At 40.7% G+C, this 27,364-nt stretch overlaps 1 protein-coding gene across 1 annotated transcript in view; it reads right to left on the reverse strand.

Moving 5' to 3' along the window:
• The window catches only part of SLC5A1 (solute carrier family 5 member 1), an 82,010-nt gene that overhangs the window by 37,548 nt on the left and 17,098 nt on the right, over positions 1 to 27,364 (reverse strand). Inside the window, exons 3-8 of the mRNA XM_082697884.1 lie at positions 17,885 to 17,989; positions 17,200 to 17,259; positions 15,917 to 16,021; positions 2,842 to 2,947; positions 1,628 to 1,708; positions 172 to 392 (exon numbers count right to left, since the gene is read on the reverse strand). Coding sequence (XP_082554010.1) covers positions 172 to 392; positions 1,628 to 1,708; positions 2,842 to 2,947; positions 15,917 to 16,021; positions 17,200 to 17,259; positions 17,885 to 17,989 — 678 coding nt within the window. The remainder of the gene's footprint in view (positions 1 to 171; positions 393 to 1,627; positions 1,709 to 2,841; positions 2,948 to 15,916; positions 16,022 to 17,199; positions 17,260 to 17,884; positions 17,990 to 27,364) is intronic.

The raw sequence follows: 27,364 nt of genomic DNA on the forward strand, positions 1-27,364 counted from the left end.
GCTACCTTCAGCTCCCCACCCACATGTCCTTGGAATTCCCTTGTCACAAGGTTCAGTGACCCTAGACCATATGAGCCCTGCCCTACTGTATCCAACACCACAAACCTTAGATAAGAGTCCCTGTAGAGACCTGGAAACACCCTGTCCACCCCACACATCCAACATGGGTACCTGATCTGTACACCAATACCACAGGGCAAGGATGGACAACCCAAAGATGAGCCCAGGCCACGGCAGGTCTCCTGTGATGGGATCTCGGAAGATGTGGAAGGAGTCAGCTCTTGGTGTATAACATTCTTCTTTGATGGTGATGTTTTCCGCAGTAACCACAGTTGGAATGGCTTTCATATACTTTTTCATGAAGGCATCATACCCTCCCACTTCGCGAAAAGCTGGAAAACATCAGCAACAAGCAACCTAAAACTCTCAGCTCTTCATGCAGGTTTCTTCCTATGAATACCTGAGAAACCATCCTCCCTGTGTGATCTTGGGCAAGTCACTTTCTGATTCTGGGCCTCAGCTCTCTCATCCATAGAATGGGATTATTAATCCTGTCCAGCTTCCTGGGGTGGGGGGTTGACTGTGAGGGTCTAAAGCAGTAATGTGTGAAAGTATTCCAACCACAGACATTTTCAAAAAGGGAAAGTATTTGAATTTATTAAAAGAGAGGTTTTGGTTTTGAAGACTCAAAGGTGTTTTTCCCCTCACACTTCACTGTCAGCAACAGCCTTTAAAATCCTGCACAGCAACCTGGAGATCCACAGACTCAGCCATACCATCCCTGGTCACAGAAGTGTGGTAGGATAGACAGAGAAAGGGGGAGGAGTCTAGAACCCTACCACCTCTTTGCTGTGTGCCCTTGAATAAGTCATTCTAGCCTCTGTCCTGCAGAACCCACTACCACCACAATCGTCACTGGGGAAAATCAAATGGAAGCTCTTGGAAACAGGGAATAGAGAGTAGATAAGAAGCTTCACAGGACCCACAGAGAGTATGAGCCCTATTTTTTAAAAAATGCATTTTAGATTCTCCCATAATTAGTATCGCTAGATCTAGAGTCTCTAGTCTTCTCTTTAGGATTTTTATAGACAAATAAAATTTCAAAGTTGGGGTCAGGGGTCAATATAGACTGGCTAATTGTTTAAATTTTGTCAAATAAGGACATAAATAAGAAAATGATCACTTATTATCATCAATTCATAAAATAAAGGACATTTAACATCAAATATAGACAAGATGTAATCTAAGGTTTAAGATACAACATTGAATATATTTAGCCTGATGCATATTTAAACATATCCCTTTTTTGTCCACTTTCTCCACGGAGAGCAGACCACAACATCAGAGGTCCACATTGGGGACTTCTGGCTCAGTTCATTTAAAGAGGGCAGCAGGGACCAGGTATTGCCTGAGCCTGGCCCAGACTGAGCTCCCCAGAGCTGAGGAAGTTGCCCCAGACATTCACTATGGTAGGCAATCCAGGCTTGACCACCCCCCTGGGGAGGGCAGAGGATACCCAGCTCACTGCCTGGGCCAGCAGCAAGCAGGGATGCTACACTTGCTTTTTTTCTCCCTAGGCCTCTGTTTCTGCCTCCCTGCCTCCTCAGTCTGCCCCAGCCCCACTTACCAAACCCAGTGAGGATAAAAGACCCCACCAGCATGATCGCCGTCTGCAAAGTGTCCGTGTAAATCACAGCTGCCAAGCCCCCTAAACAGGCAAAGGAAATAATACATGTGACCTCACATAGGAGGAACACCTGTGTCTGTCTTTTGCCCACTCCCTGCCCCTCTCCCTCTGCACATCCTCTGAGCACACCTCTCAGTCACCTGTCTGCCTTTCTTTCCTTTCCTCCCTTGTCTTGTTATAGCAATCTACTACCCAACATGTTTCTATACCTTTATTTTTCACAGAAATGCTGGGAAGACCTTGGAAAAAGGAGAATGTTTCTCCCTATTTGAGGAAGAAGAGTTTGATGTGACTGAAGGCAGAAGAAGGCGTAAAGGAGATGGCTCTGGTAAGAACTTTCTCCCACAAAGGCAAGGAAGAGCAAAGAGTGTCTATCTCTACAGGGTGTTAGGGTGTTAATGAATCAGCGCTTTTTGAAGGCTACTTCCATGCATGTCTGCTCTCTCTTTACTCAGACCATTTAAGTAACTTCTTGTCCCCAAAACTGGGGGGCTGCAGTTGGGCAGTAAATTCCATTGCTGACCCTGGCCCACTATCAGGAGCAGAGTAACACCCCAACTGCTATTCCTGTCACCAGCTTCTCTAGTTACCTCTCAAGTCTTCCTCTAAAATCTCTTTTTTTGTGCATCACTCCCTCCCTTCCCACCTACAGTGCCTCCCAGTGCCTATCTCATCAAACCCAAGGCCTTCTTCTGGCTTCCAAACTCCTTGCACTGTGACCTTTCTTGAACTACCTGGACTTATCACTCCACACACACCCACCTCAGCTACCTCCCATTGACCATCCTTCTCCAACTAATGCACCCTGCCCCAGCGCCATGCCATGCCCATTCCCGACTCCATTCCTTTGCTCTCCCTGTCCCTGTACCTGGCACTCCCTCTCTGATTCTCCCAACTCAACCAACTTCTAGCCACAACCTGGAAGGCCAGTCCCAACCACACTTCCTAGAAGAAGTTACACTGACTATTCCAGCCAACACTAGAGTTTTCTGGGGTCCCTATATAACTTGTTAGGGTCTGAGCATTGAGACTAAACAAACACTCCATCCTAAAACTGTTTCCTGGGTGTATCTCTCTTCCTCAAGAGGAAAAGCTATGTCTCCTACTTTCTTCTCCTTTCCTGGGCTTTGGCTGAGTCATTTGTATGGACTCACCTGTGATTGTGTAAAGGCCAGTGATTGCCAATAAGAGAAAGATGGCCAGGTACAGATCCAGACCCAAGGCCATGTTGATAAATATGGCCCCAGAAAAGATGTCTGCCTAGAAGAAGAAAAGAGGCAGAGTTAGGGGTTAAGGAGGCCAGCTGGCTGCAGGCTGCACCCAGAGCCTGGTTGAGGCACTTCAGCTGCAAAGACAAAGAGGCAAACTTGAAGGGAGTGAGTAGCAGAAGATGTCTCCTGAGTATTGTCAATGCCTGTGATTTCTGGGCCCAATGTTGGTTCACACCCCTCTCGCCCTTTGGTTAAATACCCCAATTAAATGTCCATATTTTTATCTCTGAATAAGAATATGAGATACAAATACTACACAATTCCACATATATAAGCTATCTAAAACACTCAAATTTGTATAATCAAAGACTAGAATGGGGAATATCAGAGGCTGAGGGGAGAAGGAAATGGGGAATTATTAATTAACAGGCATAAAGTTTCAGTTAAGTACAATGAATAAGCTCTAGAGATCTGCCACACAACATTGTGCCTATAGTCAACAATAATGTATTTTATACTTAAAATTTGTCAAAAGGACAGATAGCATGTTAAGTGTTCTTACCAGAAAAAAAATTTTTTTAATTAAAAAAAAAACACACAGAAACTCCTCAGAGCCATGTTCTATTCCTAAGTTTCTCAACAGGCTTTATTCAAGATGATAATAGATAACCCATGGGCGGAAAAAAAGGATTCCCTAGTCAGAGATCTGTAAAATGCTTAAGCAACGTTAAGACAGTTTCCTCACCACACAACTCTCTTGAGCCTTTAATATAGAGTATGTACTATGACTCCCCAGGAGGGTAACATGGTAAATGACCCTTCACAAACTTATTTAACTATAGAACTTTGTTTGCCAAGGAATAACTATTAACACCTTGAAGTTCTTCCTAACCCACTTGTAGACTGCTGATCTAAGCTATTCTTCATCATTTACACCTCAGTGTGCAAAGGTTTATTAGATCTATTCCCAAAAACAGGTACTAAAGAGTCCACGAGAAGGAAAACCCACCCATACTCTGGAATGGAGAGAAACTTCAGCAACATCAGTTTTATCTTCTCAACCCAAATGGAGTCCACCTTGACTCAAACACAAGAACATCACCAAGAATCTCTTATATGGCAGGCTTGATTCTAGGTGCTTTTAGCTAGATTATCTCATGAAATTTTAGAAAGAATTGTTTCCTCTTCACCCCCAAATTCACCAGTTATGTTCTTGATGCAGTTCTCTTTCTCCTCCCTGCTTCATATAATCCAATAAAAAACCTTCTACCTGACAGGATGGTGAGCTGCTAATTTAAACCAAACAGAGAGTACCAGAATCACCCAAAATGAATTTTCATTGCAGCTCCAAAATAATACCAGGACAGGTAGTTAGTATTAAGGGATGATCATGGTAAATCTTTTATTTCCAAATTGCTAAGGATGAAAGAAAATAGACATCCCCTAGATGCAATGAACAAGCTGTTTTGTTGCATAAAACCTAATATGTTTCAGGGTGTGTAAAGGGCCACCAGGTCATAACCCTGGGAATGATGCCCTTGCATCTCCTCTCCAATCTTAGCCTCCTTAAGCTCCTTGGGGCCCTCCAATGGCTCAGCTCCCCACCAATCACATCTCCTATTCCCTGCCTCTATTAGTTGGCAGAGAGACTGCCTCACACCAACTCCAAGCTTATATGCTAATGCACAACTCCCTCTCCCAAGACAGGTCTTCTGAGGACTGGTTTCTTAGCTCCCCTGCAGATTCTCTAGCCCCAGGAGACCTAAAATCATTATCTTTCTTGGTGGAGGAGGAGGTGCAGAGTCAGAAGGTAAGGAGAGAATGGTGACTTAGAAAGAGAAAACACACATACACACAAAGGCTAGTGGTCAGAGGATCTGGGTTGTAACACCAGTGCTGCCATTATAGGCCTGACCTTAGATAAAACATTTCACCTCTCCATGTCTCTGTGTTCTCATTAAGAAGCTCTGACTCTGAGTGCTTATGATATTCAGTGGCTGGAAGTGGGAAAGCCCTGTAGCCAAAGAAAGCATTCCCCTCCCAGGTCATGGATCTGTTCCATCCTATCCTCTATAGCCAGAGAGGAAGAAAGGACCTCCAGCTGCACATCAGCTTCGCTAAAGGTGAAATGGCCACTCTGTCCTGCGTCTGCACACTGAGCCATAGGAATTGGAATGAGTATTCATAATGCTGAACCCTCCCCTCCATGCCTCTTTAAAATCACAAAAAGTTATCTCATTTAAAGGGGTCCGATTTATTATAAAAGACCTCAGCCTGAGACAGGAATCCATCAGAATCCTAGAGGAGAACATAGGCAGTAACCTCTTTGATATCAGCCACAGCAACTTCTTTCAAGATATGTCTCCAAAGGCAAAGGAAACAAAAGTGAAAATGAACTTTTGGGACTTCATCAAAATCAAAAGCTTCTGCACAGCAAAGGAAACAGTCAACAAAACAAAGAGGCAACCCATGGAATGGGAGAAGATATTTGCAAATGACAGTACAGACAAAAGGTTGATATCCAGGATCTATAAAGAACTCCTCAAACTCAATGCACACAAAACAGACAATCATATAAAAAAATGGGCAGAAGATATGAACAGACACTTCTCCAATGAAGGCATACAAATGGCTATTAGACACATGAAAAAACGTTCATCATCACTAGCCATCAGGGAGAGTCAAATTAAAACCACATTGAGATACCGCCTTACACCAGTTAGAATGGCCAAAATTAGCACGACAAGAAACAACATGTGTTGGAGGTAATGTGGAGAAAGGGGAACCCTCTTACACTGTTGGTGAGAATGCAAGTTGGTGCAGTCTCTTTGGAGAACAGTGTGGAGATTCCTCAAGAAATTAAAAATAGAACTTCCCTATGACCCTGAAATTGCACTATTGGGTATTTACCCCAAAGATACAGAGGTAGTGAAAAGAAGGGCCATCTGTACCCCAATGTTTATAGCAGCAGTGGCCACAGTCGCCAAACTGTGGAAAGAACCAAGATGCCCTTCAATGGACGAATGGATAAGGAAGATGTGGTCCATATGCACTATGGAGTATTATGCCTCCATCAGAAAGGACGAATACCCAACTTTTGTATCAACATGGACGGGACTGGAAGAGATTATGCTGAGTGAAATAAGTCAAGCAGAGAAAGTGAATTATCATATGGTTTCACTGATTTGTGGAGCATAAAAAATAGCATGGAGGACAAGGGGAGATAGAGAGGAGAAGGGAGTTGAGGGAAATTGGAAGGAGAGGTGAACCATGAGAGACTATGGACTCTGAAAAATAATCTGAGGGTTTTGAAGGGGCAGGGGGTGAGAGGTTGGGGGAATCAGGTGATGAGTATTGGAGAGGGCACGTATTGCATGGAGCACTGGGTGTGGTGCAAAAACAATGAATACTGTTATGCTGAAAATAAATTTAAAATTTTTTAAAAGGGGGGGGGCCACTTATTGATTATACATCTAACCTCAGGAATAAATTCTTCCCTTAGAACTCTAAAAGCCAGGAGGAGTGACTCAGGATACTGGCCATACCTCACATTAACCCAGGTGCTCTGATACTAGTCTTTGAATCCTAGGTGCCCGAGCTTTTGTGCTTCACTGGGTTTTTTTCCCCCATAACCAGGGAATTTACCAAATGTTTTCAGGTACATTCATTGTTTTGATCCCCAAAACAAGGTAATAGGACAAATATATTGGCTCTATTCTACAGATGAGAGACACAAAATTAATGACAAACTCAATAGCTAAAATCCGGCTCTTTGTGTCCAAATCCAGTGACTTTCCCACAACACTAAAAGGTAAAATTTCTCTTTTCTGGAATATTTTCTGCAGAGAGCAAGATCTTTTATTGTTTAAAAAAACATTTTTTACTTACTTTTAAAATAAAATAACTTGTGAGTATAGTCAGGGGGGGCAACAGCCCAGAAAGTTATACACTGAAAAGTAAAAGTGTCCTTACTTCCATCACTTGGACCAACAGTGACCACTGTTGAGAGCTTTTGGTCCACCAGAAGATTTCTAAATGTCTTGCTGAAAATTATATATCAATCATTAAGTTTCACATCCCCCCAAAATAATAATTTTGAAGATGGAAACATGGAAAAATGTATACAGTTTGATGCTAAGATGGGAAAGAAAAATGACAAATGGTATGCACATTCTGACTGCAATTCGTTTTTTTTTTTTTATAAACATATATTTTTGTCCCCAGGGGTACAGGTCTGTGAATCACCAGGTTTACACACTTCACAGCACTCACCAAAGCACATGCCCTCCCCAATGTCCATAATCCCACCCCCTTCTCCCAAACCCCCTCCCCCCAGCAACCCTCAGTTTGTTTTGTGAGATTAAGAGTCACTTATGGTTTGTCTCCCTCTCAATCCCATCTTGTTTCATTTATTCTTCTCCTACCCACTTAAGCCCCCATGTTCTGACTGCAATTCTATAAAAGAAATCACACATAAGGGCAAAGAAACAATATGAAATATCTGTATTAGAGTCATGGGATTAAGGAGGCTTTTCCACTCTAGACTTTCTTAAATACTCCTGTCCCATCTTTCTTATAGTTTCAAAAGTGGGGAGAGCAAAAATTTTAACACACATTATATTCCTTATGGGTATATAAATATACATATATAGGTAGTAAAAATATAAAAGCAGACCAGAGGAAAACACAGTAAGTTTAAGACATGTATAACTTTTAATAAAGAAGGAAACAGGATCAAGATGGGTAGATATAGGGGAGCCTGTGTGGCTCAGTCAATTAAGTGTATGCCTTTGGCTCAAGTCAAAACCCCAAGGTCCTGGGATTGAACCCCACATCAGGCTCCCTGCTCAACAAGGAGTCTGCTTCTCCTTCTCCCTCTGCCCCTCCCCCTCTTGTGCTCGCTCTCTCTCTCTCTCTCTCTCTCTCCAATAAATAAATAAAATCTGAGAAACAAACTGAGGGTTTTGGAGAGGAGGGGGATGAGAGGTTGGGTAAGCCTGGTGGTGGGTATTATGGAGGGCACATATTGCATGGAGCACTGGGTGTGGTGCATAAGCAATGAATTCTGGAACACTGAAAAGAAATTTTAAAAATAAAATCTTTTTAAAAAAAGAAGGGTAGAAATAAGTCTTCCATAATATCTGTAATATTTTATTTGTTTCCTTTTAAAAATGAAGAGTTTTTTAAGATCTATAGAATCAGGGTGGGGGTATTTGCTACATTAGCCTTTGTACTTTTCTGTATGTTTGAAGCATTTTGTTATTTTTTTATTTATATAAGTAGGGGAATGATTAAGGACATATACCACCAGCATGATAGTAAAGAACTCTCCTATAATCCTATGAGACCATTTGTTTCACAGCTCTTCCCAGATTGCTCATTCTCTAAATTTCTCTTAGCCCTTAATAAAGAAAAAAGCAAGGAGGAAGGAAGGAAGGAAGGAAATAAGCAAATTTCCCCAATGCTGCTAAGCAAAACCAACTTGAAATAGAAATTACCATATTCTAGACCAAAGTTCAGCAAGCATTTTCTATAAAGTTTCAGGTAATAAACGTTTTGGGTTTTATATACCATATAGTCTCTGTCCAACCTGCTCAGTTCTGAAGTTGATGCATGAAAGCAGCCATAGATAATACATCAAATCAGTGTGGCCATGTTCCAATAAAACTATTTCTACAGGGGCAGCTGGTTGGCTCGGTCAGTTGAGTATCTGCCTTTGGCTCAAGGAACGATACCAGGGTTCTCAGATTGAGCCCCAAGTAAGGCTTCCTGTTCAGTGGAGAGTCTGCTTCTCCTCTCTCCGACTCTCCCTGCTGCTTCTGCACTCACTCACACTCTCTCTCTCTCTCTCTCTCTCTCAAATAAATAAACTGTTTAAAAAAAAACTATATTTATTCTTCTCCTACCCACTTAAGCCTCCTGAGGGTTGCTGGGGGGAGGGGGTTTGGGAGAAGGGGGTGGGATTATGGACATTGGGGAGGGTATGTGCTTTGGTGAGTGCTGTGAAGTGTGTAAACCTGGTGATTCACAGACCTGTACCCCTGGGGATAAAAATATATGTTTATAAAAAATAAAAAATTAAAACAAAAAAAAACTATATTTACAAAAACAGGCAGTTGGATTCAGCTCAAAGGCTTTATTCCCATCCCTTTGGTGAAAAGTTGGCTGAACAATGTCCATGAGACTCATGGGGAATAATAAAATTACAGATTCAGTTGGGAAACCTCTTAAGAGTAATTGAGTCTCTGACCATAAGACTTGCATAGATTACTTGTCTGACGCTTTGAGATCCTATGATTTTATATGTTTGCTTTGCAGCCCATTCTGGTCCGAGTTATATCTGAGCACCCAATAAATCCTGCCTGGCAACGACATTTGAGATGGAAAGCCACATTGCTCAAATTTCTCTTTTCATTTGTGAAAGCGAATGGCTCAGGTAATGAGTATTCAAACCTTAAGTAAAAGCCAAAGCTCTTATTTTCACTCAAGGATCCAAAATGGACAGTGGAGTTGCTGTAAAAGTTTATTGCAGTCATGTTAACAGCCCCAGGAAATATAAACAGGGACATTCAGTCATCACATTTAATTCATAAAATCTGAGGCTTATCTCAAGTGATTGCGCACACTTAAATAAGATACATGATACTGGGAAATTCTATAGAGCAAAATGCATCCAGAACTTGATAAGGCAGGGTTCCAGGAAGGGGAGAGCAGAGAGCCAATAAAATTCAGAGGAGTATATGGAGAAATAATCAAATCTGAGTCTTAGAGTCCAAAACCTAGCCACAAGATGGTGGCCATAGTCAAGATTCCACACCACTGCTGCTCAGTGGCTGGGTTATATCTGGGCTCTCCAACTGAAATGATTTTTCTCTCCTATCAATTACACATACATTGAATCCCTATATCCTCCCTGAAGACTTCCTGGGAGACTTGGGTCTCACAGGGCCACCCTTCTTCTTTCTTGCCCATCACAAATTGTCCATGCCTCTACATACACCCAACAAGACTGATTAATCTTTGTGTGCAATATAAATACGTATCTTACTTTGTTCGCTAACAATTATTTTCTTTTGTCCATGAACTTTGATTTCATGTGTATCTTAATGTGAGTTCCTAGGAGGTACATTCAACATCAGTGTAATTATTTTAATGATTTCATGCTCTATGACTCATGATGAACCTGAAGTAAGCCAAACTTATAAAGATAAAGTCTCACGTGTCAACCTTTCCCTCCTTCTCCCCCTGCCTAAATGTCCCTCCTTCAGATCCTTCATATACCAGTGTGCAGTCAATGTTCTCTCCTCACAGTCCTCTCAAATCCATACTCTTAGAAACTTGTTCATATTGTAAGGTCATTTAACTGGCTGTCTTAATTTTTCCCAAGGTCTTGAATTTTAACAGACCCTGTAATAAAGGAATGAAAAATTTAGAAGTCAGGGACCACATAATGCCAAAGATTTTGTGTCAATAACAGTTACCCTGCTGTTCATAGTTCTGCTACTCTTTAGCCCCACAGAGTCCCTTCCTTTCTTGGGACCTGTTTCTCCAGCTATAAAATGAGAGCATAGGACATAGCACTAGATGACCAATCCCATGTTGGATGCTGTGCATCCAAACATAGAGCAGAACTGTGAGAAGAACACAGACTCTGGGACTAGAGAGACATGGGTTCCAATCCTGGTTTTGCCACACACTTGCTATGTGATTTGAGACAAATTATCTAACTTCTCTGACGCTCAGTTATCTTATCCATGAAGTGGAAAATAAAATAGAAATCCTTACCAGGCAATGCTCATGTAAACTGGAGATGAAATAAGTAAAACCTCTATCAGAATCTAAGCAAAGAGACCAACATTAAATAAAAGGCAACTATCATCCTTCTTACACATTATTCAAAAGATTGCTGCCTCTGTGTAGCAGGTGGAGAATGTAAGATTCTGGGCAAAGCTTCCAGCAAGGAGGCCCAGAAATCATGCAGAGAAGGGGCAACCTGTACCAAGTACTTTTCAAAACCAAAATTCAGAAAAGGCTGACTGGTGGGGAATGAGCTCCATCAGGACGTGAGCTAAGCAAGACTGCCCCTCAGCTATCTGGGGGTTCCCAAGTCACAGAAAGTTTAATCAGTAACCTGAACAATAGATGAGGTGATTGGAAGGCAATGAGAGAGATTGGGTATTTAGTTTATTTATATGACTACCCCACACCAGCTCCAAGGATAAAGAGTACCCTTACATGGCAACTACAGTCAACAGATTTTACTCACTTGAACTGTGGACCTGGAGAAGACTTGATTCAAAGAAGGGGAATCCCAGTAGCCTCCTCTACACCCTCATTAGACAGGTGCCACCTCACAAGCTGAACCAAGGAGCAGTTCCCTTGCCAATCCCCACCTAGCTCCAGAGTAACCTCCTCTTCCTCCCCGCTTACATTCCTTTTCCTCCTCTTACATCTGCTCTTCTCTACCTCAGGAAGCCTGATTTCTCCACCCCTCATAGCATTTCTGAATCTAGGCTCTGCACATTGATATCTAATGACATAGCACTAAAAAGCCCAGCATCTTCATCTTATAACTAAAGACTAACCCTGAAGGAGGGGAGAAGAAACTGAAGGTGGTAAAATCATCACATTGCTGGCAAAACGCATAGGCACCAGTCAAGAGCAGTAGTGGTTTGAGTCAAAAAGCTGGGCAGGGAGGAAGTAGTACTCTGGGAATCAGTCCCAACTCCAAGACAAAGTTCTATCAGCCTTATAGGCAAGAGCATGTTTACATTGAGTTGTATAGAAATGTATGTGCAAGACCATTCAATGAGGCAATTATCATATGGTTTCACTGATTTGTGGAGCATAACAAATAGCACGGAGTAAAAGGGGAGATGGAGAGGAGAAGGGAGTTGGGTAAAATTGGAAGGGGAGGTGAACCAGGAGAGACTATGGACTCTGAAAAATAATCTGAGGGTTTTGAAGTGTCGGGGGGTGGGAGATTGGGGGAACCAGGTGGTGGCTATTAGAGAGGGCACAGATTGCATGGAGCACTGGGTGTGGTGCAAAAACAAGGAATAATGTTATGCTGAAAATTAAAAACAAAAAAAAAAAAGAAAAAGAAATAGTCTCTTCAACAAATGGTGTTGAAAGAACTGGACATGCGTGAACTTGAACCCCTACCTCATATCATATACAAAAATTAACTCAAAATGGATCAAAGATCTAAATGTAAGAGCTAAAAAGTATAAAACTCTTCAGAGAAAATAGAGGAGTCAATCTTCATGATCTTGGATTTCGCAATGGATTCCTAGAAATGACACTAAAAGCATAAACAACAAAAATAAAAATAGATGTGAACTTCATCAAGATTTAAAACTTTTGTGCCTCAAAGGACATTATAGAATTTGCATGGAGGGCAGGGTGTGGTACATAAACAATGAATCTTAGAACACTGAAAAAATTAAATTAAATTAAAAATAATTAATTAAATAAATAAATTTTAAAAAGAAAACCCACAGCATGCGGGGCGTGGGGGGAGTGGAATATTTGCAAATCCTTTATCTGATAAGGGTCTAGTACCTAGAACATATAAAGAATACTTTTAATGCAATCCCTATCAAAATCCCATCCATTTTTTTCAAAGAAATGGAACAAATAATCCTAAAATTTATATGGAACCAGAAAAGACCTCGAATAGCCAGAGGAGTATTGATAAAGAAAGCCAGGTTGGTGGCATCACAATCCCAGACTTCAAGCTCTATTACAAAGTTGTCATCATCAAGACAGTATGGTGCTGGCATAAAAATAGATACATAGATCAATGGAACAGAATAGAGAGCCCGTAAATAGATCCTCAACTCTATGGTAACCTAATCTTCAACAAAGTAGGAAAGAATGTCCAATGGAAAAAAGACAGTCTCTTCAACAAATGGTGTTGGGAAAATTGGACAGCCACATGCAGAAAAATGAAATTGGACCATTTCCTTACACCACACATGAAAACAGACTCAAAACAGATGAAGAACCTCAATGTGAGAAAGGAATCCATCAAAATCCTTGAGGAGAACACAGGCAGCAACCTCTTCGACCCAGCCGCAGCAACTTCTCCCTAGGAACATCACCAAAGGCAAGGAAAGCAAGGGCAAAAATGAACTATTGGGACTTCATCAAGATCAAAAGCTTTTGCACAGCAAAGCAAACATTTAACAAAACCAAAAGACAACTGAAAGAATGGGAGAAGATATTTGCAAACGACATATCAGATAAAGGGCTAATATCCAAAATCTATGAAGAACTTATCAAACTCAACACCCAAAGAACAAATAATCCAATCAAGAAATGGGCATCCCTGGGGATAAAAATATATGTTTATAAAAAATAAAAAAATTTAAAAAAAAAAAGAAAAAGAAATGGGCAGAGGACATGAACAGACATTTCTGCAAAAGAAGACATCCAGATGGCCAACAGACACGTGAAAAAGTGCTCCACATCACTCGGCATCAGGGAAACACAAATCAAAACCACAATGAGATATCACCTCACACCAGTCAGAATGACTAATATTAACAAGTCAGGGAATGACAGATGCTGCCAAGGATGCAGAGAAAGGGGAACCCTCCTACACTGTTGGTGGGAATGCAAGCTGGTGGAACCACTTTGGAAAACAGCATGGAAGTTCCTCAAGAAGTTGAAGATAGAGCTACCCTACAACCCACCAATCACACTACTGGGTGCTTACCCTAAGGATCCAAATGTAGTGATCCGAGGTGGCACATGCACCTGGATGTTTATAGCAGGAATGTCCACAATAGCCAAACTATGGAAAGAACCTAGATGTCCATCAGCAGAGGAATGGATAAAGAAGATGTGGTATATGTATACAATGGAATACTATGCAGCCATCAAAAGAAATGAAATCTTGCCATTTGCGACGAAATGGATGGAACTAGAGGGTATTATGCTTAGCAAAATAAGTCAATCAGAGAAAGACAATTAACATATGATCTCCCTGATATGAGGAAGTTGAGAGGCAACGTGGGAGGTTTGGGGGGCAGGAAAAGAATAAATGAAACAAGATGGGATCGGGAGGGAGACAAACTGTAAAAGACTCTTAGTCACAAAACAAACTGAGGGTTGCTTCGGGGGGGCAGGTAGGGAGAGGGTGGTAGAGTTATGGACATTGGGAAAGGTATGTGCTATGGTGAGTGCTGTGAAGTATGTAAACCTGGCGATTCACAGACCTGTAACCCTGGGGCTAATAACACATTATATGTTAATTGAAAAATTAAAAATCATATTTTAAAAAAAAGAATTCTTTCAATTCAACAACAAAAAAAGAAAAACAAACCAATTAAAAAAAAAAAAAAAAAGTATGTGCCTGTAGGTCCAGACTAGGGCTGGGAGGTAATGGCATAGAAGAAAAAAATAATTATGTTAAGTTGAAGATAAAGATATTTCCTTTAAAGAAAGTATAGTCAAATACAATGTATATACTTCATTTAGATTCTGGTTCAAACAAATCAACTGTAAGAAGACATTTTTTATATAATCAGGAAAATCTGGATATGGACCAGGTATTAAAACACCTAAATTAGAAAATTCCCTTGGATTTTGCTATGTGATAATAGCACAATGGTTATATTTTTCAAAAGGCAAATCTGTATTCTGAAAAATTCATAGCAAAATGACATAATGTCTGGGATTTGACTTAAAGTACTGCTGGGAGGAAAAATGTAGAAGAAATAGATGAACAAGAATGACAAAATGATAATCATTGTTAAAGCTGAGTGATAAGTATTGGTCCATTAGTGTTCATTATACTATTCTATCTCTGGGTGTATATGTTTGAAATTTTCCAAAATAAATAAAATTGCAAATGTTATTTAATATTGCTCTTGTCTTGGCTTTAAGTGACCACAAAAATAAAAGCAATAGCAGCTATTTTTTCAGCATGCTACATAGCTAGAGCAGAAGGCTAATTTCAGATCCAACCTGACTCAAATTTCATCCAGGAAAGATCTTTCCAAGATGCTGAGATTGATCCAGTCTTACCTTTGGAAGGACAAGGAATAGGGAAGGACAGGAAAACTGATCATAGTCAATGAGAAAACTCCTCTGATAGAGCAGTGAGTGCTTTGTAACACCCTATGTGGTCTCAGAAAATGCCACTTTTCTCTCAACCCTTGGATTTGGCAATGGATTCTTAGAAATGACACAAAAAGCATGAGCAACATCAGGGGGGAAAAAAAAGATTATAAAAACAAGAAAAGCCTCGTGCAATGAAAAGGACAGTGAGGTGGAGCCAGAAGTTTGGGTTCTACTCTTGATTCAGGATCCTGTGCAAGTATTTTCAGTTCCCAGTTTTCATTTCTCTGTCCCAAAAAGAAGAGGCAGAATTTCTGAAGTCCCTTCAAGAGTTGTCACTGACTGGCCTTGTTTAAGTGTTTTAGAAACATCACCAAAGCCAGATTCTGATCCCTTCAAGCACAAAGGCTCACAGCTAACTACAAGGTTGGAACCAGCCCTTAGATACTGCTAATTCCCTTTCAATGTTCTATTAAGAACAGTTTTCACTGAAACTCGAGCCTGTTTATGTTTTTAACCTTCCACATGATGGAGTGTAAGGAGTTCCTATGTTGACTTCTTGATGCATGAAATAGGACTTTACCTTAAGAAGCAAGAAGACCGGGGCGCCTGGGTGGCTCAGTGGTTTGGGCTGCTGCCTTTGGCTCGGGTCATGATCTCAGGGTCCTGGGATCGAGCCCCGCATCGGGCTCCCTGCTCCGCAGGAAGCCTGCTTCCCTCTCTCTCTCTCTCTGCCTGCCTCTCTGCCTACTTGTGATCTCCGTCTTTCAAATAAATAAATAAAATCTTTAAAAAAAAAAAAAAAAAAAAAAAAAAGAAGCAAGAAGACCTAGGGGACCAAGTTAATAAAACAAATACTGCTGTGCCTTGGTGGTCCAGTATGTGCTGAGGAACAGGAGTGGGCAGGTTCTGAGACAGCTAATGCCCGTCCCCAGGGCAGTAGACTCACTGAGATTTTGGTGAAAATGTAGAGTAACAGGGACAGAATAGAGAGGTAGATCTGGATCCGCTTGCCTCCAAATCGTTTCTTCAGGTACTCTGGCATTGTCACCACCTGCATGGGATGTAAGAAAGGTCATCATCAGCCAAATTGACCAGAAGACTCAAAGAAGAAGGGTCAGAGAAATCTGTAAGGTAGCCAGATGGCCCCATTCTTCAATCCAAACTCAATCCCATATGCCCTACCCCTGCAAGGGTAGGGTATTATCCCAGGACACTGAAGATGCTCAAAAGACACTGTTTTAAATGGACACATGAACACCTAACCAAGAAAGCAGATCTTCACCCTGAAGGAAGAGGAAATAGATACACATTCTTACACAGAGTGCCTACTGTGAACAAGTAGCCAGGCTGGGTGTATGGTTCTTCTGCTTTGCACACAGGCTTTGCCAAAGATTGTCACTGCAGTCCTGCTCAACTGTTCTCCTAGTTCCTTTCTGCAAATTCTGACTATACTTCTGTCTCACTCACTCAACCCTGAGCCTGCTGTCTTCTGGGATCACACACGTGTCACCAATAGTCCATGAGCCTCCAAAAGATGTGGAGTCTGTCCTGTGTTCTTTCTGTATTGCTTTCAGCTCCTAATGTAGGTATTCATTATATCTCACTAAACAGATACCACCAAAGCTGTCTTGTGTAAAATGTCAGAGATATTTAGTCAAGAGACTTAGCATGCATTCAATAGTTGAGTAGCAGCTGCAAGAGCTACTGAAAGGGAAATACAGTTCTTTTCACATGCTGCTTCCCTTCCAGGAGCAGAGGCACACATGAGCAAATGCATGGCAGTGCCTTGCAAGTGTACACCCAAGGTGAAGGGATGTGATGCTTAAGAGGGCACTGCATAGAATGAGGTTGTTTAGGGGCCTTCCTAGACAGTCAAGTCATGGCTGAGTGGATCTGTTGAATGTCCCTAAAAGTGGTCAAAAATTTTATAACCTGGAAAAGAGAACCAAGCCACAGGTGTTCTCTGCCACTTATGCTATAAAGTCTCCTTTGTCTTTCAGGAGGATGGAGCTCATACTGTATGTGTGTGTGTATGTGTATGTGTGTGAGATACATATTATATATAATATTTGTATTATATATAATACATAATAATATGTTATATATTATATATTATAATAATATAATATATTTGTATTATATATATGTGGGTGTGTGGGGTGTGTGTGTGTATGTATGTGTGTGTGTGTGTATATATATATGGAATGGAATAACAGAGGAGATACTTACCCCAGCCTTAATGTAAATGGGAACAAACACCCAGCCCAAGACAACCACCCAAATCAGTGCCTGAAACAAACAAAACAATAGGTAGAATCAAACCAGGAGGAACCTTAGCCCATTCTGCTATCTGCCCTCAATTACTACAGGAAAATCACCAAGCATTTTCTCTTGGGGCTCTGGGGACAACTCTCCAGGTGGCCTTCAGAAAATGAAAGAGGCCTTTGCTGCCTGATTGGCTCATAGGAATGGTAGTTGGGCAATAGCAGAGGGACCCCAGGGGGCCGCCATTGACAACATAGCCCCTTTGGCCTCTTCTCAGGTTTACAAGGAGTAAAATACTATTTAGAGAACTTTCAAATAATAATAATAATGATGATAATGGAAATCTGGTGGTAAGAATTTCAAAACCTCCAATATGGCCAAAAGGGTACAAGAGGACTTGGATTTTTAAGAGAAGAAAAAAATACTATTGCCATTATATCATTATATCATTATATAGTTTTCTCACACTACTCTGGTGGAAGTGGAATGGGACCATGGAGCTCCTGAAGCTGTGCCCCTTTTCCATCTACATCAGAGGGAGGCCCTGGTTGATTCCCTAACACTTAGAGCATCTCCAAGAACAGACTGAACTGGCTGACTGCTAAACTTCCTTCCAGCTCCAAGACCCAGTGTCTCTGATGTTACTCACATTCCATTCAAAGCCTCCCATGGCAATGCCTGCAGCAGCTCCTGTCCCGGCCAGCCCCACAAAGTGGCCGCTTCCAATGTTACTGGCAAAGAGAGATGCTCCAATCTGGAAACACAAAGAGAAAGTCTGGTAAGGACTTTATGCTCCACCAGGACACTCAAAGGTAGACTAAATAGAGAAGAGGCATATCACTTACAAGAAGGACAAGAAAGAGCAGAAGCAGGCTAGAAACTTGACTGTATGTTTGTAGAGACCACTGATGCACAAGGTGGATGTGGGGTCTTGGGTAATAGTGAAGATGAAAAAGAGAGGATTGGGGAAGAAGCAGTGTGTATCCCCTAAGTAGATTATCTGTGGATCCTTTGTCAACCCAATGGCCAATAACAAAGAGGACCCACAGCCCACTGAGCTTTCCTTATAAGACTTCCAAGAGGCTGTCTGCTCATAAGCAGGCCCCGTGCCATTCATCTCTGTGTCCTCAACACTTCTGACATATGACCCTGACCAAACTGACTTTCAGTAAATGTGGACAGCTTTGATGAAAGGACTCATTAAAAGGAAGTCTCTGGGCCTTAGTCCTCTTACTTATTAGAGAAGGCAAGGGGTAGAACAAATGATTCCTAATTATTAAATTCTATGATCCCCACTGGATATTATATAAGACTGATGAGTCACTGGCCTCTACCTCTGAAACCAATATTACATTATATGTTAATGGAATTTAAATAAAAATTTTTTAAAAATTCTATGATCCCATGTGCCCCCAAGTAACATGAGATGCTACTAATAATAACTCTCTAAAACAATATAGTATTTTTATTTTTTATTTTTTATAAAGGTCTCCTAGACCCCACGGACAAATGCACAAAACACTGCATTTTTTTAATTTTTTATTTTTTATAAACATATAATATATATTTTTTTTAATATAATTTTTTATTTTTTATAAACATATATTTTTATCCCCAGGGGTACAGGTCTGTGAATCACCAGGTTTACACACTTCACAGCACTCACCAAAGCACATACCCTCCCCAATGTCCATAACCCCACCTCCTTTCTCCCAACCCCCCTCCCCCCAGCAACCCTCAGTTTGTTTTGTGAGATTAAGAGTCACTTATGGTTTGTCTCCCAAAACACTGCATTTTTCAAGGAGATATATCTATATATATATCTATATATATAACTATATATATATAGATATATATATAGATATATCTATATATATAAATACATAGGTTAGAAGACAGGAAGGATATATATTAAAGACCCAAGATTAGAAGCCTAGAAGGAAAAAGGAGAATGAAACTGTGAATGGGAGATGAAGGAGAAAACATCCAGTAAAACAAGAGAGGGATCTTGCACTAACCAGTGATGATACTGTGTGCTCAGCTCAAATGCATCTAAAGTCCAAGAGAACTCTAGAAAGTTCAAGAGTCCTTCCATACCCAGGAGGAGAGGCATAGCACCATTTGATAAGTACCAAACTAGTATAATTATCCCCATTCTTGCTGAGCAGTGAGAGAAGGTTAGTAATTATTTGTCTAATATCCCTAACATGTAACAAATCTGGAAAAAAACACAGAATGCCATTTCCCAAAAGACAGATTACTCCAAGAAACTGTCCTAAATATATTAGCCCCTATCCCCAATATGAGGCAATGGTTGCTTAGTACCAAATAGTTTAGTCAGAGAAAAAGGAGTTCACTGAAGGCCAGGCCAGAAGGTCTCTGGAATGATAAGATAATTGTATAAAAGCACATTCATTAATTCACTCAATGAATATTAATTTGGTATTGACTCAATGTATCAAGCACTATTCTAGACCCTGGAGATTCTGCTGCGAGTAGCACAGACAAAATCTCTACTCTCCAGAAGCTTGAATTCTTACAGAGGAAATATATATAGTTTTTTTAAAAAGAGAGATCAGAAAAAGGCGAGTAGAGAGGATGTGATAGAGTAGCTATTTACAACTGGAGTCAGGAAAGATCCCTCTATGTGGATGACCTCTAAGTTAAGACTGAAGTGATAAAAGAAGTCCATAATCCCAAAATCAGAAGGAAGGTTGTCATTGTTGAGAAGCAGAAAGAAGGCCAAAAGGAGTATTGTTGGCAAGGAGGAAAGTGTTGTGAGATGTGGCTGGGAAGTTAGGCTGGCATACATCATGTAGCTCCTAGCAGGCAAGGATAGGAGGTTTGGATTTTATTCTAAGTGTGAGAAGCTACTGGAGTTTTTTAAGGAGATAGGGAAGGCTGAGGGAGAGGGTGAGAGAGAATATTAAGCAGGCTCCCTCCACACCCAGCACAACCCTGAGATCATGACCTGAGTCAAAATCAAGTCAGATGCCTAACCAACTGAACCACCTACGTACCCCACCACTAGAGGGTTTTAATCAGTGGAGACAGAACTTAATTTCCTTTTAAAGATTGTTCTCAGGCATGTGGATAATGTAGCGCTGGGGCAAGGGAGGAGGGAAAAACTGTATGTAGGCTAATGCTCTATATGCATGAGAGGACAGTGGCTTGGTCTCTGGTAATAGCAGTCAAGACAAAGGCAAGTGTAGAGATTGGAGTGTGTTTTAGAAATAAAGTTGACAGGAGTCCTGACTCTCAGAATTACTCTTAATGGATCAGATGTGGGAAATGAGTGAGAGAGTAATCAAAGGTAACTCCTAGATTCAGGACTTGGTAGGTGGATGCCATTTATTAAGGGGAAAAATGGATCCATAGATGAGTGGATAAAGAAGATTTGATTATACATATAATGGAATACATATATATATGTGTGTATATATATATACATGTGTATATATATATTCTATTATATGTATAACCATATGTATATATGATATATATATAATGGAATATTACTGAGCCATAAAAAGAATGAAATCTTTCCATTTGTGACAACTTGAATGGACCTGGAGAGTATGATACCAAGTAAAATAAGTCAGTCAGAGAAAGACAAATACCATATGATTTCATTCATATGTGGAACTTAAGAAACAAAACAAACAAAGAAAAAAGAAGGGGGGAAAAAAACAGACTCTTAAATACAGAGAACTAATTGGGGATTGCCAGAGGGAAGTTTGGAGCGGATGGGTAAAATAGATAAAAGGGATTAAAAGTACACTTATCTTGATGAGCACTGAGAATTGTATAGAATTGTTGAATCATTATATTGTTCACCTAAAATTAATATAACACTGTATGTTAATTATACTCGAATTTTTAAAAAGAAGAAGGGGAAATGGGAGGAAAACAGACTGTTCAGAGACATTCACCTCTTTCTTATCAAAGCTTGGTGGAGATAACAGTCCGCTTTTACTTTTTATTTTTGGAGATTAATATTTGTTAGTATGTATTAATATTTTAATTACAATTTAAGGAACAAAGAAGAGATCCTGCCATCAATTGAATTTTTTTTTTCTGTTTCTAATGTGAGAATTTCAGTTGCTCATTTACTTCATTGGTCTTTTCTGTGACAGTCTGCCCTTTGGTAAGAGTGTGTCATTGAAGGGAGATAAAACTTTGAAAACTGACTTCTTTTGAAGCCAAATACTCTTGTTCTTCACTCCGTGCACTGAACTATGATCACTTCCATACTCCCCTTTATCACTGTATAGCAAAGAACACTCACTAAGTTCAAAGAAAGCTCTACCACATGGATGAAGAAAAGCAGATGCATCAGAGAATGAGATTCCAGGAGATATACATGCTACTTCCATTTTTCTATTCTTTCTCCTCTGGAGATTTCAATGGGAACTACTTCATCCAGTGAACACAACACACATTAAAAACAGACTCTGAAAAACAATCTGAGGGTTTTGAAGGGGTGGGAGGTGGGAGGTTGGGGTACCAGGTGGTGGGTATTATAGAGGGCACGTATTGCATGGAGCACTGGGTGTGGTGCAAAACAATGAATACTGTTACGCTGAAAATAAATTTAAAAAAAAAAGAATTCCCTTCTGCCTGTCCTGGCCCATTATCCTTTTATTTATCATCTCTCACTTGATAAATTATTAAGCATAATGTTGTACTATTAAGGGCATAATTACCAGTAATGATTAACTGCATTAGATTAACCTTAAGTTCAAGTCCTCTCCAACATCCCTCCAAAGAGGAACATTGGACTTTAAGCAGTTGCAGGCTTTCCTGAGGTACCCCCTCACCATCTGATAGAATGGGGATCAGGAGAGCTTTGGGGGTACCACATGTCCTGCCCAGAGTCAGTTAATTTCTGTCATGGTCACTACTATTTTCCCAGTCACTTACCCTGTCTTCATTCTGGACTTCCTCCCTTCACTCCTTGGCCTTCACTCAATCATTTACCAAAACCCTGACTCTGTCTTCACAATGTTAAAGGCTTCTAGCACTTCTTATACTGCCCCTGTAAAGGCTGGGGTTATCTCTCGGTAGGCTTCTAGATGATCTACACTCTCCCCTACCCACATGGCTGGTTCCACAAAGTACAGCTCTGATCAAACCACATTTCCATATTTAGAGACCCTCCCCAACCCCCAGATGGGCCTGCCAAGGCAGTCTTCCTGGAAGTTCCAAGTAGTCCTCAGGGTGCCTGGGTGGCTCAGCCGGTTAACATCTGCCTTTGGCTCAGGTCATAACCCCCAGGTCCTGGGATCCAGTGTCGCATGTCTGGCTCCCTGCTCACTGGGGAGGCTGCTTCTCCCTCTCCTGCCCTCCCTCCCCCGCTCATGTTCTCTCTCTCTTTCTCTCTCTCTCTCTTAAATACATATATAAATAGCATCTTTTAAAAATATATTTTAAAAAAAGATGTAGTCTTAGGAATTCAACAAGATTTCAATTTAAAGTCCCCTCCAGTGAGAAGTTTGAAATTAAAAATTACAGTTTGAATACTTTCTTGACCTCTTACTATCTGGGTGATCATAATATCTGTGAGCTTCAATCTTCTTTCATGACACGGTTATTCAGGAGTCAATAATGACTGACATTTAGCCAGCACTCAATCAGAGTCCTTTCTCTCCTCCAAGAGGACAAAGACAATTCATAAGACCTACAATGGACACTGTTATAGACTGATTGTATTCCCCAAAATGTATGTGTTCCCCCAAAATTTAACCTTCTAATGTGACTTTATTAGGAGATAGGTCATTTAGGGAGGTAATTAAGGTTAAATTAAGTCATAAGGGTGAGGCCCTAATATGATAGGACTGATCCTTATAAGAAAACGACATCATTCCCTCTCTCTCTCTCTCTCTCTCTCCCTCTCCCTCTCTCTCTCTCTCTCCCTCTTGCCCTCCCTCTCCTTCTTCCTCTCCCTGCGTCCCTCCCTCCCACCATTCCTCTCTTCCTCTCTTTCATTCTCTACTCAGAAAAAAGGCCATGTGAATGCATGGGTGGAAGGCAATCATCTACAAGCCAGAAAAAGAGAAAAAGAGGTCTCACAGAAACCAACCCCCCAGAAATGTGGAAAATGTGGAAAACATCCAGAAATGTGGATAAATAAATTCCTCTTGTTTAAAGCTCCCGGTGTATGGTATTTTGTCAGGGCAGTACAAGCAGGCTTGTAGTAACAGACACCACTGCTTCATCACTTCCACTCCCCTGCCAGGTTTTTACTCTGCCCTTTCTCTCACTAAAGTTCATTAACAATGCTTTCATCACTCTGATTTCCCAAACACTCTCTGTCTACTCCTCACTCACATTCATGCCCATTTGGGAAACATGTCCCATCCAGGGGGTGACCCAGTGATATGAATAATTGTGTTCTTCTCTATAATTTCCTCCCACAATCCCTCTGAGTTCAGGACTTTAGACTTCATCTAAAATTTCCCCAGCTTGACCCTGCTTCTGACTAACTTCTTTCCAAGACTTTCTCATCCCCTGATGACGTTCAAGAAGCTATTACAAGTATTTAGATGGCTTTGCTGTCACTGTGCAAGTTGAGCTGGGTCTGACCACACTCAACAGGTTTGATAGCAAGGTAATTGGGGAAATAACATAATGTGACAATGAAAATGGCAAAAAGACTATTTTTTCCTTTGAATTTTGGGAAATTCATAATCACATTTGACTTCCTAAACTTCCTACCCTAGAAAGTTGGCAGGAGAGGAAATATATGGAGAAATTAGAGAATTGTAAGTCTTCCAGAGTTGTATTGGACCCACAAATGTCATGGCTTGAATACCCTCTGCAACACCCTGCAAGTGATGGTCAGTTTCTGAATGCATACTTCTAGTGACAGAGAGCTCCCCACTTTACAAGGCAGCTGAAACCATACGGGAAAAATTCTAATGGTTAAAAATTTCTCCTTTACCTTGAGCTGAAGTCTACCCATCTGGCTATTTCTGCCTTCTGGAGCGATAGAGAACAAGTCAAATCTCTCTCCTGTAAGCCAGCTCTTCCAATATCTAAGGAAAGGGGTTGTGCCTACCCACAAATCTTCTCAAAGCTAAGCTTCCCCTTCTCATATGTCTGCTTCTCACTGGCCATGGACTTGAATCTATCTCACTAGAAATTACAGGCCTTCTAGGCTGTCTGCAATCCAACCCCCTCCTCCTTCTCTATCCCCAGAAGCCTCTCCATACTATTTCATATCCCCTGCACTCCAGTTAAATTACACTGACTCAGTTTCCTAGATATGCTCTGGGCTTTCCTACCCTCTGTTTTTATTTATTTATGCTATTGCCCTCTACGTGAACCTCCTCTCCATCAAACTATGATGTCCCCAAAACACTGACCCAGTCTTCAAAAGGAATCCCAATCCCATCTCTCCACTGACACCATTCAGAGCTGATCTCTTCCTCCTCCAATCTCTAACTCCCACTCCTCATCTGTTGCACTCTCCTGGGCATCATACTGCTTCCGCACAAGTGTTGCCCTCCTCCTATATCTTCTAGTCCTCAAAGAGCATTTCTGCTTCTGCTTAGCACAGAACCTTTCTTGCACATGACAAGCATGTCGTAAGAGTCTGCTGACTGAGTGAGTGAGTGAGTGAGTGAGTGTATCAATTCCTAGGGTGGTGGCGACAAATTGCCTTAGAGTTGTATTTATTCCCACTGTCTGCATAGAGTTGGAACTCTTCATAGTGACATGTCAAGGATGGCTCTCTCCTGAGGAAGAGGCAATAAACTTGGCCTGCCAGGCCCAGATGGTACCCAGGGGAACTATGGGGCATGCTAGGACTATGCACTACTCTGAGATGTTAATATGGTGACCTGTAAGATCAGTGTTAGTAAGAACCAGAAACAAGACCTTAAGTGGAATCTGACCTTCTGAGTTAGTCCCTCAAAGAGCCAAGTAAATAGGTTCTCCCATATATTTCTGACATAAATGTAATTCTGGAAAGTAGTTTGTTGGTACATATCAAAATTTCATCTCCCTCCACCATATGATACTACTTTTAGTACTCTACCTTATGCAAGTTATCAAAAATACAGACAAACATTTATATAAAAGTATTTCTTAATGTTCATTGCCATGCTACTTATAATACAGAAAAGTTTGGAAACAACATAAAGTCCCATAATAGGAAGACAACCAGATAGATGAAGGTATATACCTGTGATAGACTATTACACAGCCATTAAATTCATTCCTTTGAAGAATCTGTTATGATGGGAAGATGAAAGTGATAAAATGTCAAATAAAAAATAATATACAAAGTTTTAAAGAGAGAGATAGTGATAGAGATAGGGATACATTTCCACATTTAACAGTGGTTATCTTTGAAAGAGAAAACAATGAATGTGTTTTTGTACTTTTTTTGTACTTTTCTAATCTTTCCACAATCAGTTTGTGTAATTTTATAAGCAGACCACAATTTGTAAAACCTTTAACAATAAAGGGAAATCATTCCAGAGCTGTCTCAGATTCATTTGCAGAACCTGAGAACAAAACATGCAGGAAAGTTGTGTTTGGTGGGGGTAATATAAGAAAAGACAACCATCATATGATCTCCCTGATATGAGGAAGTGGTGATGCAACATGGAGGCTTAAGTGGGTAGGAGAAGAATAAATGAAACAAGATGGGATTGGGAGGGAGACAAACCATAAGTGACTCTTAATCTCACAAAACAAACTGAGGGTTGCTGGGGGGAGGGGGTTTGGGAGAAGGGGGTGGGATTATGGACATTGGGGAGGGTATGTGCTTTGGTGAGTGCTGTGAAGTGTGTAAACCTGGTGATTCACAGACCTGTACCCCTGGGGATAAAAATATAGGTTTATAAAAAAATAAAAAATTAAAAAAAAAAAGAAAAGACATGAAAATGTCGTGAGTGCTGTGAAGTGTGTAAACCTGGTGATTCACTGACCTGTACCCCTGGGGATAAAAATATATGTTTATAAAAAATAAAAAATTAATAAAAAAAATAAATCTTAAAAACAAAAACAAAAACAAAATGCTACCTAAAAATTGTGTTTTGTGTGACAAGAAAAAGAAAATGGGAACTATATGGAGCAGCCTATTTACTTGCCAACATCCAGTCATCTGATGGTAGAGCTGGAATTACCTTGGAAATAATTAAGGTCAACCTTGTTATTTTCAAATGAAAACAAAATTATAGCCTTGAGGAAGAATGTGATTCAAGTTTACCATTAATGCTACAATTAGTTTCACACCTTTAGGAAAGTAGGATAGTATGACACTCCAAACCACCCACCCAAGAGTCAAGAATTGCTTATGGCAAAGGACAATGGCTGTCTTCCTTATTTCACCATCAGAGGCAGCCAATGGATTTGCAAAAAGTATCCTGGATCAATAATCATGCCTGAAAATATAAATAAGTGGTAGGGACCCCACTGTTTTTCCTTCCATCCAAAAACACTGGGAGACTTCCAAACTGGTTCTAATCTTGGTTCTGTCAAAACAAATTTTATGACCATGAGCCAGTCACTTCCTTGCCTTGAACCTCAGTTTCTTCCACAATAAACTAAGGATAAGAATCCTTAGCTTGGGGCGCCTGGGTGGCTCAGTGGGTTAAAGCCTCTGCCTTCGGCTCAGGCCCTGATCCCACGGTCCTGGGATTGAATCCGGCGTTTGCTCTGCAGGGAGCCTGCTTCCTCCTCTCTCTCTCTGCCTGCCTCTCTGCCTACTTGTGATCTTTGTCTGTCAAATGAATAAATAAAATCTTTAAAAAAAAAAAAAGAATCCTGACAACAAGGAGGTTGTCAGGCTTAAATGACATGACGAATAAGAGACATCTTTTTTTTTAAGATTTTATTTATTTATTCATCTGACAGACAGAGATTACAAGTAGGCAGAGAGGCAGGCAGAGAGAGAGGAGGAAGCAGGCTCCCCGCTGAGCAGGGAGCCTGATGCGGGACTCGATCCCAGGACCTGGGATCATGACCTGAACCTAAGGCAGAGGCTTTAACCCACTAAGCCATCCAGGCACCCAATAAGATACGTCTTCAAGAAAGTTTTCCCACTGTATGAGGGAAGTGTCAGGCAAGATAAAAAGAGAAAGGAAGAAGAAATGAAAGAAGGGAAAAGAAAGAAAGA

This window comes from Mustela nivalis (assembly GCF_964662115.1).
Source record: "Mustela nivalis genome assembly, chromosome: 14".
Classification (NCBI taxonomy): Eukaryota; Metazoa; Chordata; class Mammalia; order Carnivora; family Mustelidae; genus Mustela; species Mustela nivalis.